Source organism: Vipera berus (assembly GCF_964194415.1).
Source record: "Vipera berus genome assembly, chromosome: 2".
NCBI classification, from domain to species: domain Eukaryota; kingdom Metazoa; phylum Chordata; class Lepidosauria; order Squamata; family Viperidae; genus Vipera; species Vipera berus.
Genome location: NC_138203.1, coordinates 123,139,864 through 123,159,751, shown reverse-complemented (window position 1 = coordinate 123,159,751; position 19,888 = coordinate 123,139,864). Strand labels below are relative to the sequence as shown.

The 19,888-nt window shown below is 41.7% G+C and overlaps 1 protein-coding gene across 2 annotated transcripts; it reads right to left on the bottom strand.

The window, feature by feature from the left end:
* Window positions 1-383: 383 nt before the first annotated feature.
* Window positions 384-17,245, bottom strand: ATP6AP1 (ATPase H+ transporting accessory protein 1). 2 transcript variants are annotated; one of them, XM_081320361.1, is made up of 11 exons: window positions 17,092-17,245; window positions 15,191-15,317; window positions 14,151-14,225; window positions 9,720-9,913; window positions 8,919-9,008; window positions 8,297-8,337; window positions 7,385-7,470; window positions 5,789-6,024; window positions 4,674-4,721; window positions 2,151-2,382; window positions 384-1,771 (listed from the first exon to the last, which is right to left on the bottom strand). In XM_081320361.1, the coding sequence occupies exons 1-11, from the start codon at window positions 17,187-17,189 to the stop codon at window positions 1,562-1,564; spliced, it is 1,437 nt and encodes a 478-aa protein (XP_081176487.1). In that variant the 5' UTR covers window positions 17,190-17,245; the 3' UTR covers window positions 384-1,561. The 2 variants fall into 2 exon arrangements, with proteins under 2 accessions (XP_081176487.1, XP_081176488.1); XM_081320362.1 differs by lacking the exon at window positions 8,919-9,008 and having other exon boundaries at window positions 390-1,771.
* Between the last annotated feature and the right edge of the window lie 2,643 nt (window positions 17,246-19,888).

Sequence of the window (19,888 nt, the reverse complement as noted above, 5' to 3'; positions counted from 1 at the left end):
CATTTTTACAGGTCAAAATTAAAGTGTTCTCATTGATTTTCTTCTATCAGACAAGAAACTAGTTACGGTATCTTATATAATACTGCTGGCTTTTGTGTTGCAGCAATAAAAATTCATCAACAGATCATTAGGGGACTGGTAAGAGTAAACACATTGAAGATCCTTTTATTTAACCACTGTCATAATTACCGATACCAGTAGATAATCTCACAAACTGGTGTCTACTCTTATCAATTTAGACTTATTGCAGCTTTTTATTAACCAAATAAAACCCATTTGAAAACTGTGGATGTTCAATTGCTTTTCTTAAAATTGATTTATAGATCTTTTTTTAGCATATTAGTATTTATTAAGCCCTCAATTTAGTTTTGAATAAATAAGTTTAACAAAATAGTTAAAATTAGTCTGTGAAAATGCTTTTATCACTGATACCTCATTTCATTTTATTCTTAAAGATTATACTTATACCTTTGATTCCACTTATGTATGCATTTAATCTTTTCTTGATTTTTAATTTTATGTTTTCTATAATGAAGTTCTATTAATCACTGGTCAAGGACTGTTATAAATTGATACGTGATTGATTTCATACCACAAAGTCTGCTGAGGAAGAGACTAATATTTATTGTGAATTAATCACTTGTAAAAATTGATTTTAAGCGGAGGGCTATTAAAATTAATCCAAGACTGCAAGTTGCTGTTTCCTACCTTAAGACTTACTGAAAAATCAGTATGTCAGAATAGAGATAGCAGCATTCATAACTGGCACAACAGATTGTAGGAGTAAATAATATATTTGAATAGTAAACCATTTTTCCATGAATCCAATTAAAATTTAAGGTGTTTCAGAATCTGTTGTCCTTCATAGCTCACAAGGGGCTGCTACTTAATATTTAAAATGCACACTACACAGTTTCAACTCTTTCTCATTTATTTGCATTTTTCAAATTGCTGGAACAGCAAGTGTGTCATGGGAGGGAAATCCCACCCAACCTGATCACAAGCAGCACAAAGTCCCAAATACTTGAGTTATCGTAAACAAAACTAATCACAAGAACCACAAATAAATAAGGACAATGGGGAGAAAACTATTTGGAATACAGCAGTGTGGATGCAAAAAGGGATCTCGGTAAGGCAAGGGAGGAAAAAAACATTCAAAATGAGAAAATGTACACCATTTAAAATTACAAGGTAAGGTTATTTCTGTCCACTAGAAATGTAAAAGGGAATGGTTGTTTTCTTTGAGGAGATACAGCTTTCGCAAACTTCAATGTAGATATTCTCAGCAGTGTGCAAAACACAGGATATCCATCTCTATCCAGTATGGAAACAATACCTCTATTTACTTACAGCTTGTCTCCAGGAATATTAGATTAAGGGGAGAAAAACAGGAGGAATTTGAGACAGGGAGCAGCTATACAAGGTAAAGGCTCAGGACCAAGTAGAATTTAATACATCGTGTTAGGGATTGGGATGATGACTGATGGAATAGGCAGAATAATGGTATACACAAGCTGGTCACTTTTTTTTTTTATAAAATCAGATTCACGTGAACTGGCCACTATTCTGTCTGGGGCACAGAGATGGTAGGCCCCTTGGGGTCATCAAATCGGTCCATAGTCTTGAGGCTCATGATCATGTGGAGGCCGTAGGTGAAGATGGCAACGAGAAGGAACGAAGTGAGCAAACCCATCCAAAGTCCAGGAGAAAAGAAACCAGCACAGTCACTAGCATCAGAAAATGTTTCATTTATCAGTTGGTAGCTTTGAATCTGCAAGGACAGAGAAAGTTGCATTAGTGTAGCAGGCTGGTTTAAATCTCCCTATACCTCGCTCTATTCCCAACAGGATCTTAACAAATTCCAATATTACAGTATATAAAAGCAGTTCTAGCTCAGTGCCGTTTAGAGTCTACCAGCAGTCAGAGGATGTGGGAGATTGGCCTTGATCCCTGGCTGCCAATCAGAAAGCAACCAAAGCCCATTCTTCACACAAATACCAGAGTAATTTATTAGAAAGAAAGGTGATCCATTGATAGAAGCACAAAATGAGATATCTCTGGAAAAGCCAGGCAGCTTAGCTTTACAAAAGACTAGGGTTTTCTGTCACCATTTCAAGTCAACTGGGATGTATTCTCCCCACTCAGCATACCTGAAATCTCAAGATTGTCAGTTTCCAGTTGGTGGCATTTCTGGGGACCAAGATGCCCCCCAAAGATGGTTCACTGCTGACACAAGCACAGCTGAAGGAATAGTTGGTAGGGGCTGTGATATAGGTAGCATTGAAGACAGCAGGTGGTTCTCCAGGTCTGACCAGTTCCACCGTGTGGAGGACAAACCAGTTCCGCTTAGAAATGGGATAACTGGCATTTGTCATTTGAAATCTGCGATGTGGGAAGAGAGAGAAGACCAAAAGAGATGTGTGTATGTGAGAGAGAGAGAGGGGGGGAGGGAGGGAAAGAAAGAGAGGAGAGAAGAGAAAGAGTGCAAAAATACCCTGGATAGTTCTTAATAACCATTGTAATCCTCTGGGTCAATCCTTGAATTAAACTAGCCCAAAACTGCCTAGTTGTTGTGATTCAGCGTCAGCCTGTGGTTTTGGCAGCTGAGTCTGATGATTCTGAAGAGGAGGAGGAGGAGGGGTTTGGAGAGCCTTTGGTGTCAGAGGAAGGTTCTGATGCACTGCAGAACTCTCAGCCAGGCCCCTCCCATCTTGTTCCTCCTCAGACTCAGCTGTGTGAGCATGAGGGCTTGGAAGAAGACGATCCACAGCTGGCTCTGTTCAGGGACGCTAGGAGCAGGAGGCAATCTAGCAGAGCAGAACAGAGGAAAGCAATGAGGCAACTCGGGAGAAGGCAATGAGAAGGCACATCTTGGGACTGCTGATAAAAGGGGAATGTGTGGGAGGTGCTGGTTGCTGAAGGCAACCATTTGAAGATCTTCTGCTAGAGTCCTGGTCTGTTATTCTTGTTTAACTCTTGTTTAACCTTTTGGTTTAAGTCTTGTTTGAACTTTTTGTTTCACTTGTGAACTCTTTGGAAATAAATTTGGTTGAGTTTTTTCCAGCCTGTTGATTATAAAAAAGGGTTGTCTCTGACATTCAAACAGGGCTGGTCATAGGCTGGAACAGAACACTAGTAGTGGCAGGTTCCATATTGAATATAGATATCACGTGTCTTATATTCATTACAACACTTTGTCTCCCACTTTACATGGGATTTCTAAAAATGCCTTTAAATTTTCATCAAGCCTTAATACAACTGCTAAAAGAGAAAAGGTGAGCTGGCATCTTCCTGGGACTCAGGATCACATTTAATATTTGGGGAGTAGTGTGTGTGTGTGAAAGGGCTCCAGTGGACAGTGTTGGCTCATATATATGGACTGAAACAGGATGTTATGCTTTTTCTCCATTTTGTTTTGCAGGACATTTAGCAGGAAGCACCATATTTTTAAAGTATTAGGTCTAGTTTAGTAAAGAGATTATTTCTGTATATTGTCCTTTCAAAATTGTACCGTGTTTCCCCAAAAATAAGACCTACCCTGATTTTTGGGGTGGGCCTAATATAAGCCCACCCACTCTGTCCCACCTCGCTGCCGCAATGGGACAGCAGAGCACATGTCATGCCACTGCCACCACAATGAGGTGAGGCAGGTGGGGGAGGAGGTGGAGCTGCCCCACGCGCCCCGCACCCGACTGAAAAAGTTCAGTCAGATCTTCCAACTTCTCGCAAAAAAAAAAAAAAAGATCTCGCGAAGTTAGAAGGTCTGACTGAACTTTTTTTTAGTTCCACAAGCTTCATTTCCTTGAAGCAGGAGAGAAACGCAACAGAGCTGGAAAGCAGGTTAGTGAAGGAATGCTTTCGGGAAGAGAGAGGAGTTGGGCGGTGGTGTGCCAAACTCTACAGCAGTGCCAAGAGAAGCGGCAGAAAACAGGACTGCCATTTCCAGAATGGAGAAGGGAGACGCAGGGTGATGCTGCTGTGAGCGGCCACAGAAGAAGGCTGGCAGCCACACAGGCTCCTGCTGGACAGGGCCGTTGGTGCCGCCACGGTGAGGCGAGGCAGGTGTCACAAAAAATATAAGACATCCCCCCAAAATAAGACCTAATGCCTCTTTTGGAGGTAAACATAAGACAGGGTCTTATTTTCGGGGAAACACGGGTAGGTAACCATGCCACCATTTGGCTACTGTGGTAAAAAGGCCCTTTAAAGAAAAAGACCTGAGCCAAGCTGAACTCCTGATCTCTACACGGTTTTCTTGGAAGTCACAGTGGGTGGTTAAGAAAAACTCAAGGGCTCTTTGTGTATGTGAGACCTCAGGGGCAACACTGGAAAAACTACACACAAAATCTAAGGAACAAGACTTCCTGTCTTAGAATATTAATAAAAAGACCCAGCTGAGCCCTTCAATACAAACTGTACCACAAGAAATAATGTTTTGTGCTTTAAAATGTCAGGCTTTAAACATTGTGTTTTTTTTGTGTGTGTGTGTGTGTGTGTGTTTGTATGTGTGTAATGGATCAATATTTTTTAAAAAAAGATGTCAAATTTCAATTCTTCTGTAGAGAACAAACATAGATACAGTGATTTAACTCCAAGATTGAAAAAGACAAGTAACAACTGGTAAAATACATGCTGCTTTAAAAACATGATCTCAGAAACTGTGCCAACTTTACCTGATTTTTAATTGTTTCCGATCTATATTTTCATATTTCAGTACCAATCTATGGAGAGAAAGCAGAATTCATTATAATTTATTTATATAGCCAGCCCCAAACTGTACATTCCCTCTTCATATTTACTAAAGACTTACATAATGTTTAGTTAGTACTGGGCAAGCTTTAAGTATGATTCTAATATAGGTAGTCCTTGATTTATGACAACGGAGCCTGGAATTTTAAGTCATAAGTTGTTGTGGTTGTATGGAAGCACGTGTCCAGATTTGATTTTACAACCATTTTTATGAAAGTGGTCATTAAGCAAACCATGAGGTTAAGTGAATCAAGCATATCCAATGGTATTTTTGCCATTTTCTAATGGAAAATGGAAAAAATATCACCAGCTGCAATCACATGACTGTGGGATTTTTGCAATCAATTGTAAATGCAAGTGTGGCCAAGCATCTGATATGCAATCAGGTGACCACAGGGTGGGATGTGGTGAAGTGTGGCAGTCTAACTTTGAGGAGGGTTCATAAGTAGCTTTTTAAAAGTCCATTGTAACTTGGATCATTAAGCAATCAGTCATAAGTCATGGACTACCCATATGCCAATTTAGAATTTGGCATAGCACACAAAAATCCCAAAGATTATTTCCCCCAAGAGTGTGTGTGTGTGTGTGTGTGTGTGTGTGTGTGTGTGTGTGTGTGAGAGAGAGAGAGAGAGAGAGAGAGAGAGAGAGAGAGAGAGAGAGAGAGAGAGAGAGAGAGAGAGAGAGAGAGAGAGAATCTCATTCATAATCTGTAAAATTTGAGAAGCCTGGGGGCAAAATGCAGGCAGTTCTTCATGTGAGACAAAATGGAGCAATCCTAATAATACAGAGAGGCCAGAATTCAGGATCCCCCACAGCCCCTAGCTAGCAGAACCCCAGTCACATCAAATATTTACAGACTGACATGCCAGCTTGAATGATTCAAAGATGAATCCCATTATTTGTAAAAGTGCACCCAACTTCCTCCTCCAACTCATGGCAGCCAGCAACTTCCCACCCCACCTATCCACACTTTCTTCATCAGCTCATAGTATCCCATCCTCAGCCTGCCACCACCCTCACAGCCCTTGCCCCAACTTACTCAGCAGTGCTGAAATTCCATTTAGACTCCTGCACATCAACCACAGCACTAGGCCCAAAGGTTAAATTGGTTAGGTCAAATAGTGTCTTGTTGATGGTCACCGATAAATTGCTGGCCCAAAAGAGTATCCTGGGGATCCCATCTGGGGAGTAATGAACGGGTGCAAATGCTGTCTCCTTCTGAAGCAGCTGTCTCCCTAGCTTCTCTGGAGCCACATCAGAAACATCCCGGAGAACCTGGAGGGGAATTTTCCTTTCTTCATACGTTGTATCACACAACCAGTGTTTCCCCAAATTACAAACAGAATTATAATACCACACATAAAACCCCCCACCAAAAGCCACCTTATCAGAGAGTGGAGAGGGAAAAAATAAAGGTGGACAGAATGCAACAGGGCAGAAAAGACTAATGTTTGGGTTTACAAGGATAAAATTCCCTCTGCTCTCCAATACTAGGCCTCCAAAAGTTGCTATCAAAGTATAAACTTTATAGCAACAGCAAGGAACAAATGGATCAGATATTTGAGGAGTAATTATATTTCATTATTGCCACTGAATCTAAATGAATTTTTAAACTGATCTTACTTGGCTCACTCCCTGTAGCACAAGTTCTGGAGCAGCAGTAAGAGGTCACGTGGAGCTCTCAGCTGCACAAGACCTTAGTTTAGGTACCTCAGAAAGGGTTGCTTTAGAGAACCAGATTGGTGCAATGGTTTAGGAGCTGGGATAGAAACAGGAGACCACATTCTCATCCAGTCTTAAGCACAGATGACTTTGAATTAGTCGCTCTCTCTCTCTCTCGGTCCAATCTACCTCACAGTGTTATCAGTGTGAGGAAAACGAGAGAGAGCATAATGTAGCTTGAATTGCGTATAATAAAGGCATGGTCTAAAGCTGATAAGCAGGTAAATAAATTTTTATTTTATTATTATTATTATTTTAATTCCATTTATATCCCGCCCTTCTCCGAAGACTCAGGGCGGCTTACAAGCTTAGCAGTAGCCTTCATTCTATGTATATGCCTGCTTATTAGGGCTTTCACACCCCTCCCAAGTGGCATTATTACAAAGTCAGCTTAATTGCCCCCAACAATCTGGGTCCTCATTTTACCTACCTCGGAAGGATGGAAGGCTGAGTCAACCTTGAGCCTGGTGGGATGCGAACCTGCACTAATTGCAGGCAGCTGGTGTTACTTAAGGAGGCATTAGCCCACTGCTCCACCAAGGCTCAATAAATGTCTCCCAGACATCCACACAGGCATCTATTTTCTGGAAATTTTGCTTTGGCAGAATCCAATTTAACTCAGTCTCTCTTACTGCTAATTCTTTTAACAAAAAGATTAATATTTTTTAAAAGGGCCTGAAAACCCTTTTTTGTTGTCTTCCTCCTCATTTCACCATTTCTTTGTGCATAATATAATTATCACTATGTTTTACTTTTCCTTAATATTTGTAATGTGAACCATGCACCAATTATCAAGCTGTCTCAAGACTCAAAAGTAGCCAATTAATGTGGCATTCAGACAATGGTATATTCCCAGGAACGGGGAGAGGAGAGCAAAAAGAGCAACTACAGGGCAATCAGGAGGACCATGTACCCTGGAAGGCCGTAGAGCAGTCAGGATAGCTGTGTAGGGAATATCTTCTGACTGAAGAGCGCTCAAAACCTGCCCCAGGATCTCATCTGCAAGAAGACATCTTGTTAGAAGAAAAAAGTGGCCTCGGTGCCTCCAGCCTGAAGACTAAAGCCCAGGCACGAATAAACAGCCTCAGGCAAGCAGCACTTCTTGCCATCTCTGAATCTGGCCCAGCCTGCACGCCTGCTCTTTACCTCTCTGCTTCACTTCAGGCTGCTGCTGCTGTCCCTTGTCAGTGAGAACGTGCCTTGATTCTGTCTTTTGTATCAGCTAGTCTGTACAGCAAATGGCAAACTGCTGTAAGTGCCCCATACAGCTGGCTACTATAAACTAAACACAGGTAGTCCTTGACTTACAACCATGATTAGGACCAGAGCTTTTGTTGCTGAGCAAGATGGTTGTTAACCGAGTCGTGAACAATTTTACAACCTGTTGCGCCACAGCTGTTAAGCAAATCGCTGCAGCTATGTGAATCACACGGTTGTTGTTAAGCGAACCTGGCTTCCCCGCGGACTCTGCTTGTTGGAAGCCAGCTGAGAAATCGCAAATGGTGATCACATGACCCCAAGGTGCTGCAACCATCGTAATTACATGCCGGTTGCCAAGCGCCTGAATTTTGACCCGTATACTGTGGGCATGCTGTGCCGGTCATACATATGAGGACTGGTCCTAAGTCACTTTTTTTCAGTGCCATTGTAACTTTGAACGGTCGCTAAACGAACGGCTGTAGGTCAAGAATACCTGTATGAGCTGACCTTAAAACCGGAGTCCCACACCAGGACATTCCAAGCAGATCAGCTTTGCAGGCCCACCCAAAATGCCTTCAGGAGCCATTCTTCCCCAGTGGATTAAGGTTTCCAAGTTGTTGCTTACCATTGCTGGTCAAAACTTCCTTTGGGGCCATAAGACTAGAGCTGGAGAAGAAACAGGAGAGAGAGGAAGAGAGAGATTACAGCTTGTTAACAAAAGAAGTCTCCAGCCTCCCTTTCTGTGAATCTAGATTCTTCCATTTTACACGTAGTCCTCGACTTAGAACAGTTTAGTGACCATTTGAAGTTACAACGGCACTGAAATAAGTGACGTATGACCACTTTTCACACTTCTGACCGTTGCAGCATCCCCCATGGTCACGTGATTGACACTTGGATGCTTGACAACTGGTTCATATTTAAGACGGCTGCAGTGTCCCGGGGTCACGTGATCGCCTTTTGGGACCTTCTGACAAGCAACATCAATGGGAATGCCAGATTCACTAAACAACGGTGTTACTAATTTAACAACTGCAACGATTCATTTAATAAATGTGGCCAAAAAACAAACAAAAAACCAGTCATACAATGGGGCAAAACTCACAACATATTTCTCACTTAGCAACATAAATATTGGTCTCCATTGTGGCTGTAGGTCGCGGACTACCTGTACTTATGATACTCTACTGTAGTTACAGGGAGAAAGTCTGGCCTAGATTTCCAGGAGCTGCATTGCTTCTCACTACCTCACGTGGAAGGGAGTCCAGCTCAACCTTCTGTGACTGTGCAGTGGAGGGCGACGGAAAAACCTGAAGACAGTGCGACATGCATGTGTCCTAATAGGTATGGGGGAAAAGGCAAGGGGAAAAGTACAAAAGGTAAAATACCAAGATAAGCTACACAGAGGGGGAAATAGGAACTGCAGAATAAGTTGGAGAAGTTGATTTTGGGGGGAAATGAATGCTATAAACTGGATCCACAAGAGCAAGCAATGATAACCGATTATCTCAATGTTAACATGCAATGATCAATAGGAAGTTGTTTCTCGTGTAAAGGATTGGAAAACTGATTGGGGGGAAGGTATGAGAGAGTCATTAAAGAAATTTACACAGCCCTGAGATAGAGGGAAGGATGAGAAAGAAATTCAAAATAATCCAGGCCTTGGGTTAGTATAAGATGGAACAGAGAAAAACTTGGACACGCTTTCAAGATGGTCAGCCCTCTGAAGTAGGCCATGTCAAAAAACAGGCAAGGCAGGGATTCCAGAATTAATCTTTATTGTGCAAGAACCGAATCCTGAAAGATCTGTCCAATTTCATATTAAAGAAGATCAAGGCGGGTTTATTTTGAGCTTCTCTCTCCCGCTTTCCTTTTCCTCAGGAATGAGTAACCTTAATCTCTCATGCCTTCTCCAAAGAGGTCAATGTATTCCTTTAACACCTACAGCCCTGCGGATGCACCCTACAATATCTGCGTGCACATATGCAGAAGAGGGAGGATATTGCAATCTTAGTAACAAAAAAAGGACCACAAGACTGAGTACCTACCCAGTGGTATAAGGCAACCGCACCATCAGTAAGGCAGGAAGGCTGGCATTGAGTCGCAGCTCCTGCAGAGTGTTCTGGTCCACGTGAAGAGGTGAAATGCCCAGTTTGGCCTTCAGAAAGGCAGGCACAGCACCAGCTGCAAACCAGTCGACAGAAGGAAGCACTAAGGAAGAGGGAGCTGTTCCTAAGGCATTCTGATGGGAAGGAATGAAACAGTCAGATCTATACCAACAGGGTGTCCCAAAATACGTTGTTAATAAAAGGACTGGTATGTTTTCATTGGTCATGGCAAACACTCTTTTCCAACAACCTAAGAGGTGGCTCTACACATGGACATCACCAGACGGTCAACACAGAAATCAGATTCACTATGTGCTCTGCAGCCAAAGATGGAGAAGCTCTATACAGTCAGTAAAAACCAGACCAGGAGCTGACTGTGAGCTCAGACCATGAGCTTCTCGTTGCAAAGTTTAGGTTTAAACTGAAGAAAGTAGGGAAAAGCACTAGGCCACTCAGATATGAATTAAATCATATCCCTGTTGAATATACAGTAGAGGTGACAAATAGATTTAAGTAATTAGATCTGATAGAGTGCCAGAAGAACTATGGACAGAGGTTCACAACATTGTACAACAGGTAGCAACCAAGACCATCCCAAAGAAAAAGAAATGCAAGAAAGCAAAATGGCTGTCTGAGGAAGCTTTGCAAATAGCTGAGGAAAGGAGGGAAGCGAAAGGCAAGGGAGAAAAAGAAAGATACGCCCAATTGAATGCAGAATTCCAGAGAATAGCTAGAAGAGATAAGAATGCCTTCTTAAATGAATAATGCAAAGAAATAGAAGAAAACAATAGAATAGGGAGGACCAGAGATCTTTTCAAGAAAATTGGAGAGATGAAGGGAACGTTTCATGCAAAAATGGGCATGATAAAGGACCAAAATGGCAGGGACCTAACAGAGGCAGAAGAGATTAAGAAGAGGTGGCAAAATTACACAGAAGAACTATACAAGAATGAGCTTAACGTCCCTGATAACCACGTTGAGGTGGTCACTGACCTCGAGCCAGGCATTCTAGAACATGAAGTGAAATGGGCCTTAGGAAAGCTGAGCAACAACAAAGCTAGTGGGGGTGACAGTATTCCAGCTGAGCTATTCAAAATCTTAAAAGACGATGCAGTAAAAGTGCTACACTCAATCTGCCAGCAAATTTGGAAAACTCAACAGTAGCCACAGGATTGGAAAAGATCAGTTTACATTCAAATTCCAAAGAAAGGCAGTGCCAAAGAATGTTCAAACTATCACACCATTGCACTCATTTCACATGCTAGTAAAGTTATGCTTAAAATCCTACAAGCTAGACTCCAGCAGTATGTGGATCAAGAACTACCAAAAGTACAGGCAGGATTTCGAAGAGGCAGAGGAACTAGAGATCAAATTGCCAACATACGCTGGATCATGGAGAAAGCTAGGGAGTTCCAGAAAAACATCTACTTCTGCTTCATTGACTATGCTAAAGCATTTGACTGTGTGGATCACAACAAACTGTGGCAAGTTCTTAAAGAGATGGGAGTACCAGACCATCTTATTTGTCTCTTCAGAAACCTATATGCGGGTCAAGAAGCAACAGTGAGAACTGGACACAGAACCACTGATTGGTTTAAAATTGGGAAAGGAGTCTGGCAAGACTGTATACTGTCACCCTGCCTGTTTAACTTATATGCAGAGCATATCATGAGAAAGGCAGGGCTAGATGAATCAAAACTTGGAATTAAGATTGCCGGGAGAAATATCAACAACCTAAGATATGCAGACGATACCACTCTAATGGCAGAAAGTGAAGAGGAACTAAAGAGCCTCTTGTTGCGAGTGAAGGAGAGTGCAAAAGTTGGGTTGAAACTAAACATTAAGAAAACCAAGATCATGGCATCCGGCCCTCTCAATTCCTGGCAAATAGATGGGGAAGAAATGGAGGTAGTGACAGATTTTATTTTCCTGGGCTCCAAGACCACCGCAGATGGGGACTGCAGCCAAGAAATTAAAAGACACTTGCTCCTGGGGAGGAAAGCCATGTCAAATCTAGACAGCACACTAAAAAGCAGAGACATCACTCTGCCAACAAAAGTGCGCATAGTCAAGGTCATGGTCTTCCCAGTTGCAATGTATGGCTGTGAAAGTTGGACCATAAGAAAGGCTGAGCGCCAAAGAATTGAGGCCTTGGAACTATGGTGCTGGAGAAGACTCCTGCGAGTCCTTTGGACTGCAAGGCGATCAAACCGGTCAGTCCTAGAGGAGGTCAACCCTGACTGCTCTTTAGAAGGCCAGATCCTGAAGCTAAAACTCAAATACTTTGGCCACCTAATGAGAAGGAAGGACTCACTGGAGAAGAGTCTAATGCTGGGAAAGGTTGAGGGCAAGAGAAGAAGGGGACGACAGAGAATGAGGTGGCTGGCTGGAGTCACTGAAGCAGTAGGCGTGAGCCTAAATGGACTCCAGAAGATGGCAGAGGACAGGAAGACCTGGAGGAACGTTGTCCATGGGGTCGCGATGGGTCGGACATGACTTCGCAACTAACAACAACAACAAAAATGTTTTCATTATCACTGTCCATCTTTTAGTGCTATAATATTTTGCTTTTCAACGTCTACTGACGGCATATCAGTCCAAGCCATGGGCAGAGTTTGCTTTAATATTCAGCATTCTAGTCTAATAGTTCAGCATTACTGGTAGTCCTTGACTTACAACTGGTAGCTTAGTGACCATTTGAAATTACAGTGCACCCAGAAAAGAAGACCTATCCTATGGTCTGGATTCAAAGTCAAAACCCCTCATGGTCACATGACCAAACTTCAGGAGCTTAGCAACAGGACCGCATTTACAGCTGTTTCTAGCATCCTGCGATCACATGACCACATTTTATGATGGTTTTGCCAAAACCTGGCAATTACTTCCGGGTTTTGTCAAAACTGTTCCATAGCAAATAATGGGTTCATTTAATGACCATGTTTATGACTGCCACAGAAAAGGACATAAAATAAGTTTGGTTAAATGACCATGGGCAGACTCCATCGCAGTTGTAACTATGTGAACCATAGTTAAATGCAGATTAATAGTCAGGGACCAAATGCATCCTTCCCAAAATTCAATATGTCTCCCATAGCCCATTTTTCATTTATCATCAATATCTGGCAAGAAATCACACCAGTAATTTTCAGTGACCAACTGTCTAAACAGCCTATTGTTGCATGAATGGTTAGGAAAAGAAATGATAAATGAAACATTTAGAATCTCTTAAAGCTTCCATTTGTAATTTACAGTTTGAAATAAATAGCTTTGGTATTAAAGTACAGGACTTACATTTATCATTGTATATTCCAGTTTATGTGAACTCATATGTGGAAAACTGATGATTACTTTTAAATGATTCTGAATTTCATACAAAGGAAAACTGAATAGTAGATAGGAAACAGCCCCTTATTGAGCCTAAATCTGAATATCTTTATCTCCCCATTTTAAGTGACATAGAGCTTACGCATTCACTAGGCTGAATACGTAATTAGATTTTAAGACTATAGCTAGAATTCAAATCAAATCTGAATGTTATTTCTTTTCCTTCCTAGAAGCTCAGGACTGCTGGGGAAACTTTTCTCTCTCTCCAAATGACATTTTCTCACTGACATCATTTGTTACAAGATTAGCTTGAGAGAGTTTGCAAGCTGTACAACTGAGAGGGAATATGAATGCAGTTCCCAGGAGATCCTGATCAAACGTAGTTAAAATAAAACACACCAGTGATCCTGCTGCTTTTTATTAAACAAACCCCCACAACGGCTTATCTTCCTTTTTCATTTTATTTAATACAGCAGAATGACCTATTTTTCTGGCTTCCAGTCTCTTGCTGCCACATGTTTAAGAAACAAGAAGCCACGCCAGCTTATAGTACAAGGGGAAAAAAAGAAATTGTAACTGGACAGAATGGAAATTTTAATTCTATGACTGTATGTTAAGATCCTCTTTTTACTACTTCTTGGAAGTAGAGGCCCAATGGAAAAACACTCATAATGAAAACTCAATTCCGGGAGCTCCATTCAGACTTCAGATAGAAAAGCTAAATTTCCATCCTGAACTAATTAAACAAATGCATTGTATTTGAAGGAGTCCAAATAATGCAGTCAAATATATGTTAATTTTCAAGTTGATTTTATCTCACTCATGAGATTTATGACACTACACAAATGAAATAATTAGCATAACTTGATATAATTTAAGATTTAACAGACCTTCAGGAGCAGTCGATCCCCCTTCCTCCAAACAGTACATTAAATGAAGGTTTCACTCCTGCGCTCTGTGTATACACATATGCAAATACATACGCAGATATGTATGCATATGTATGTGATGCAGCGTGATTTATAACTCCCAGTTATTCTTGCTCACCTCCAGATTGGGGAAGGCGCTATCTGGCTTATTTCCAAATACTCCACCATACGCTGTGAAATCCTCAACGCTAAGCTGTAAGGGAAGACAAATTGTTTTAAACCTTCAGGCTCGCTCTGTCTCCCGACAGCATTTTAAACATTTTACATTTTGACAGGAAGTCACCTTGATTTTAGTTCAAACCTACAGACCAGTGGCTCAGTGGGTTAGGACGCTGAGCTTGTCGATCAGAAGGTCGGCAGTTTGGCAGGTCGAATCCCGAGTGCCGCGTAGCAGAGTGAGCGCCTGTTACTCGTCCCAGCTTCTGCCAACCTAGCAGTTCGAAAGCACGGAAAAATGCAAGTAGAAAAATAGGGACCACTACGGTGGGAAGGTAACAGCGTTCCGTGCGCCTTTGGCGTCTAGTCATGCCGGCCGCATGACCACAGATACGTCCTCAGACAAGCGCTGGCTCTTCGGCTTTGAAACGGAGATGAGCACCGGCCCCTAGAGTCGGAAACAACTAGCACGCATGTGCGGGGGAACCTTTACCTTTTTACAGACCAGATCAAAAGAAAAAATGGGCAAAAGGAGCTTTCAACAGAAGCCGCTGCTCCAGTTTAGGGAGAACCTGCATTGTTATTTTATCATGCTAACATGGGAAGGAGAAAAGAAATACCCCATCCTACAAGAAGGTTCAGTAATCACTGGCTAACAAAGATCCTGATAAATGTAGTGAAGAAGTGATTGAATGTCACAAGGTTCCCAGTAAACATGACTAAGCCAAAGAAGCTTCCTTTTATTGCCATATGCACTCTCAAGAAACAGGAAGCATTTCCCCCCCCCCCATACACACTGAATCCCCAAAAGAACCAAAAAATCAGTATTCGGACAATGAAATCTATAGAGTAACTACTTGTAGAAAGGTTATTTCCAAAAGACTTTTTCGCTCCCATAGGTTATAATAAAAATATTTAAGAGTTTACATGAACAGGTCAGCATTGCAAACACTGGTAAGAATTGACATAAATACAGTGAAGAAGCCTGTCACCATAACTTACTTTCTCCTGAAGGAACAGCAATACATTGTGAGGGCCACTGTCTACTGCTGAGTCCAGTAAAGAGGCAAGCTGAGCTTCTGTCACCACATGACCCTCATGTGGAGCTGCCAAAGGGGACCATAAGGAGCTGTGCTCACAAGACAGAGGGGGAAAAAGTCAAAAGGAGAAAAGCTAAGTTTTCTTTCACAGAAGCTTTTATCTTTATCTTATAATATCACAGTCTTTTCCAGCCTGATGTCTTCATGTGTACAGGACTTCAATTCCCACAAATCCCAGACAGCCACTGGCAGGATGTTACAAATACCAATGGTCAACATGTTCAGATCACATCAGTTTAAGGATTGATGCTGACACAGATAGAACATGCATGATTAAAATTAGCATTTCGCTCACCACACAAGCTAAAAAGAAAAGCTCTATGAGCTTTTAGGTTCCATATGTGGCCACCTGCTCAGTTAATACAGGTTTTGCATATCACCTGGCTTAAGCCCATCTACAATTCCATATCTGCTCATTAAGAAAATTCCTCTAGCTTGAATTGCAATAACAGTAAGATGAGAATGTTTAGCAGCCATGATAAAAGACCAAAATAATACATTACTATATCTTTTATGTACAGCCAAGTTTTAGTCTAAAAAGTCTTTTGAGGGGAGAAGAGAATTTCATGCCAACACATTCTCATAGAATTTCTAAAATATAGTGGCACCTAAGTTGTCAAAGTCTCAAAAATATTATTTAATACTATTGAATTGGAGGAGTAAGTAGAAATCCCATCCCATCACCTGGTTTTGTTTTGCATTACCTCTTTAAAATATGTCCCTTAACTAATTGCAATTGGTCACAATACAATTATATCTCCCAAGGCAAAGACAACAATAGCACAAAGGGAAATATAATCAAATGGGGACACTGCTTTGAAAAAGAAGAGCAAATTATGAGGAATGTAGATTCTGATTGATATACCAAAATGAAAAATATGGAAAGGAGAATGGAAAAAACAGTGTTGAACAATGGCCTTCTCCTATACCTAAAAACGGGTGAAAATAAACTCTTCTAATAAAAGGGTGGAATATCCTTTTTTTGTACACTGTAACAGAGATGCAAAAAATCCTATGGCTCTTGAAAAGTCCACCTTGAAGCATTAAACTTTATTGATTGCTTTGGAGAAAAAAATATTATATGTAAATTAAATATTATGTCCATGCAATGTCAAACATGTCACCTTGGCACCTTGGAACTAAGACATAATTTGTAAGTGATACTTTTGCTAAAAGTTAACAGTCTCTGATAGAAACTAGTAATACCACAAAAAACTAAGCGATTCATTATCTCAGTTCCCCTTAACACAACAGTACCTCTAAAACTCTTTTTTTTCACCCACATCTCAAGAGCTCCAAAATCCGAAGCACAACGTATTTCACAATGTTCTTCCAGGTCCATATAGCAAAAGGGGAATTTCTTAATTGTCCCCCAAAATAGTAATCCCCGCTTTGCACTGAGGTGACCCAAAATACAATTCAGAGACCCCGTTTCACTCACAATCATGAGCCAGAATAGCTAATGGCTGGAATAATCTGCGATCGCGAGACCATTTTATAGGTTTCCCACAATTGCACATTGCAGCAAATCGGGACCCGACTCGAGACAAGTCTTCAAGGGGTGGGGGGGATACAAATACCTGTGATTGCAGCATTGGTGGTTTGCACCTCAGGAATAAGAGGTTTAAAACATCTAGAGCCGTAAGGTGTGGATAAAGGGAGCGATCCAGAGGAACAAACATAAAAATAAGACTCCACGCAAAGCAAGCTCCAATACATCTCTTCGGCCGCCTCGATCCCCCCGTGACTCTAATCCCTGTGACGTCAAATTACCCACGTAGAATATTTCAGAGTCCCACATACCTGTGAGTCGACCAAGCGAGCAAGGGCACCTGCCCCGTGTGCGCGGCCACCAGCCCCAGGCTTAGCAGCAAAACCCCAGCAACCCACCGCAACGCCATCTTCCTTCCTGTTCCCTTCCGCGGATAGTTCTTCTCCTGCTTTCCCGGCCCGCTGCCGCCAATCAGAACCCGGAAGGGCGTTACCGGCCTTAGGGGAACCATCCATTTAGAAGACGAGGCGGGACCTTTAAGAGCCAATGGGGATTTTCTTTATGCTGCCCGCCGCTTCCTTAACCGGGATCGGAAGCATCTGTCCGGTTCAGGAAAAGTCGATTTTGCCTGTTTAAATCCGTAATCGCTTTGAAGCCGACTTTGGGTCAGAGTGATGATTGTTGTTTTTTTTTTTAATTTTGTAATAAATACGACCAGCGGCACGGAAGTGGCTTCCACCCAAAAAGACTGACTCTGGGGCTTCCTCCAAAATGAAACACCCGCAGAATATGCAACATGGTCTTGCGCCCAGGCAGGACCGGTGGAGAATTTTATCAGGGGTCTTCAAACTTGGCCCTTTTATGACTTGTGGACTTCAACTCCCAGAATTCCTCAGCCAGCCATGCTGGCTGAGGAATTCTGGGAGTTGAAGTCCACAAGTCATAAAAGGGCCAAGTTTGAAGACCCCTGATTTTATGCTCATGAGAAACCAAAGGCAACTGAAAGAGCTGAAGAAGCTTCTTGGATGAGAAGCGAAGTGTCTTCAAAGAAAAACATAGTCCAGTTGCCTCTTGAAAAGCACCTTTGGGGCAACAATGACCTGGATGACTGAGAATCTCCATAGACATTTACTCGTGAAGGGGGGAGGGAGCGTCATTGGTGTTAAAAATCCCTGCCCTCGTTTCCAGTTGGAAAAAGGAGCGGCTGTTGGAGGGAAGTGAGAAGAAGCAAAGTGTAACGTGTTCTCTGCTTAAATTTTACCGATACCGAGGAATGTACTTTAAACACGGTCAGAGTGCGTTCTCCTGTATGTGGAAGAAATTACATTATGCAGAAATTATATATTCCTGTGCTGGACCGTATTCCATCATATTGTATATAGGTAGCAAGCAACTTGTTAGTGTTAATGTTTTATCTATAACCCCCAAAACCTCTGGTCATTAACAAATCAGTGGGTGCAATGATTTAAGAATCCTGAACTGAGTGAAGAGAGCTAGGTTTAAATTTCTCTTGCTGACAGATTTTAGGCTTCTAACTACAGGTAGTCCTCAATTTATAACAGTTGATTTAGTTACAATGACACTAAAAAAAGTGACTTACGCCCGTTTTTTTCACACTTACATCCATTGCAGCATCCCCATGATCAATGGGGATGATCAAAATTCAGACACTTGGCAACTGACTCATAGTTATGAAAGTTATAGTGTCCCAGGCTCGTGTGATCCCCTTTTGCCACATTCTGACAAGCAAAGTTAATGGGGAAACCGGATTCTCATAACAATCTTATTACTGACAACTACAGTGATTCACTTAACAACTGTAGCAGAAAAGGTGGTAAATTGGACTAGAAGACCTCCAAGGTCCCTTCCAGCTCTATTCTATTACTATTAAAATGAATGGAATTTGTACATAGACAAGCTTTGGATAGGAGTGGGGGAGGAGGAAATGGTCTTTGTTCTGTAATGTGGAGAATCATAGATCATAATATACACCTCAGTTGTGCTGAATTCCGGATATTATATTTGCACTAATAATAGATTTACAAAATACTCAATGCCTGATGTCACTTATGAAGGGATTGCACTTGTAAATGGAACAACAGTAATTAAGTAGTACAATCAGGGCTTTTTTTCTCATAGAACCCTCAGAACGGAGTTCCAGCACCTTTTTTGGATGGAACCTTGTAGGGTAGGCAAGGCGGGTTGTATGACAAGTGTGAGTTCCGGCACCTTTTTCTTTTACAAAAAAAGCACTAAGTACAATAGAAACCTTCAACGGGCATTACAAAAAAGGGAGAGTTAACAAAGCACACAATCTGATAAGAAGTCCTAATATTATATAAATCCCATCCATTATATTCAGAGGCTTTACCCTGGACAAATTTTCTCTGCCAGCCTGACTCCTACTCTATCACTCCAACATACCTAACACCTGCTATTTAAGGTGTCTTCTCACTGGGTTGTGCTTTTAGGTAGAAGTAGCAGTTAGCCTTTAAGATTGTTCTAAATTGCCAGAAGCTGTTCTTGCCTTGCTATCTAAGTATCAGACAGAAAGACGGCCCCTTTTCTCACAGTGGATATTTTCTCAGTGCTATATTGAACACTCCTCTAAAGCAGGAGAGACCCCCCCCCCAACCTCTGGGCCACAGGTCCGTGGCCTGTTAGGAACCAGGCCAAACAGCTGGAGGTCAGCGGTAGGTAAACGATCAAAACCAAAACCATGCTCCCCCCACCCCCACCACCAGTCCAAGGGGAAATTCTATGAAACCAGTCCCTGGTGCCAAAAAAGTTGGGGACCACTGACCTAAAGTACGGTACTGTACTGATCTAAAATCATCTTTTACAGTTTAATGGGTCAAAGGTTGAACATTTTAATTACATTTTATGTAAATTGGTAGAGTTAGTTTGATATAGTGGTAGAGGTAACCTTGGGCTAGTCAGTTTCTCGAAGGTAATAGCAAACTGCTTCTGAAAAACCAACTTGTTTTGCTTGTTTTAAGAGTAGTGCCTTAATTGTTTTTCACAACCTACAGTATTTGGTATATTTATTGGCAAATGGAGGGTCTTTTCCTAAGTACCGTAAAACACTTTCTTCTATGAAGATACCTG

Excerpts from the sequence above, each read along its gene's own strand:
- ATP6AP1 (XM_081320361.1), bottom strand. The coding sequence starts at position 17,189 with ATGGCGTTGCGGTGGGTTGCTGGGGTTTTGCTGCTAAGCCTGGGGCTG. Across the intron at positions 9,009-9,719 it reads CGGTTGCCTTATACCACTGG|GACACATGCATGTCGCACTG; the intron begins GTAGGTACTCAG and ends CATACCTATTAG. Across the intron at positions 6,025-7,384 it reads CTGCTCTACGGCCTTCCAGG|GTTCTCCGGGATGTTTCTGA; the intron begins GTACATGGTCCT and ends ATTCCCCTCCAG.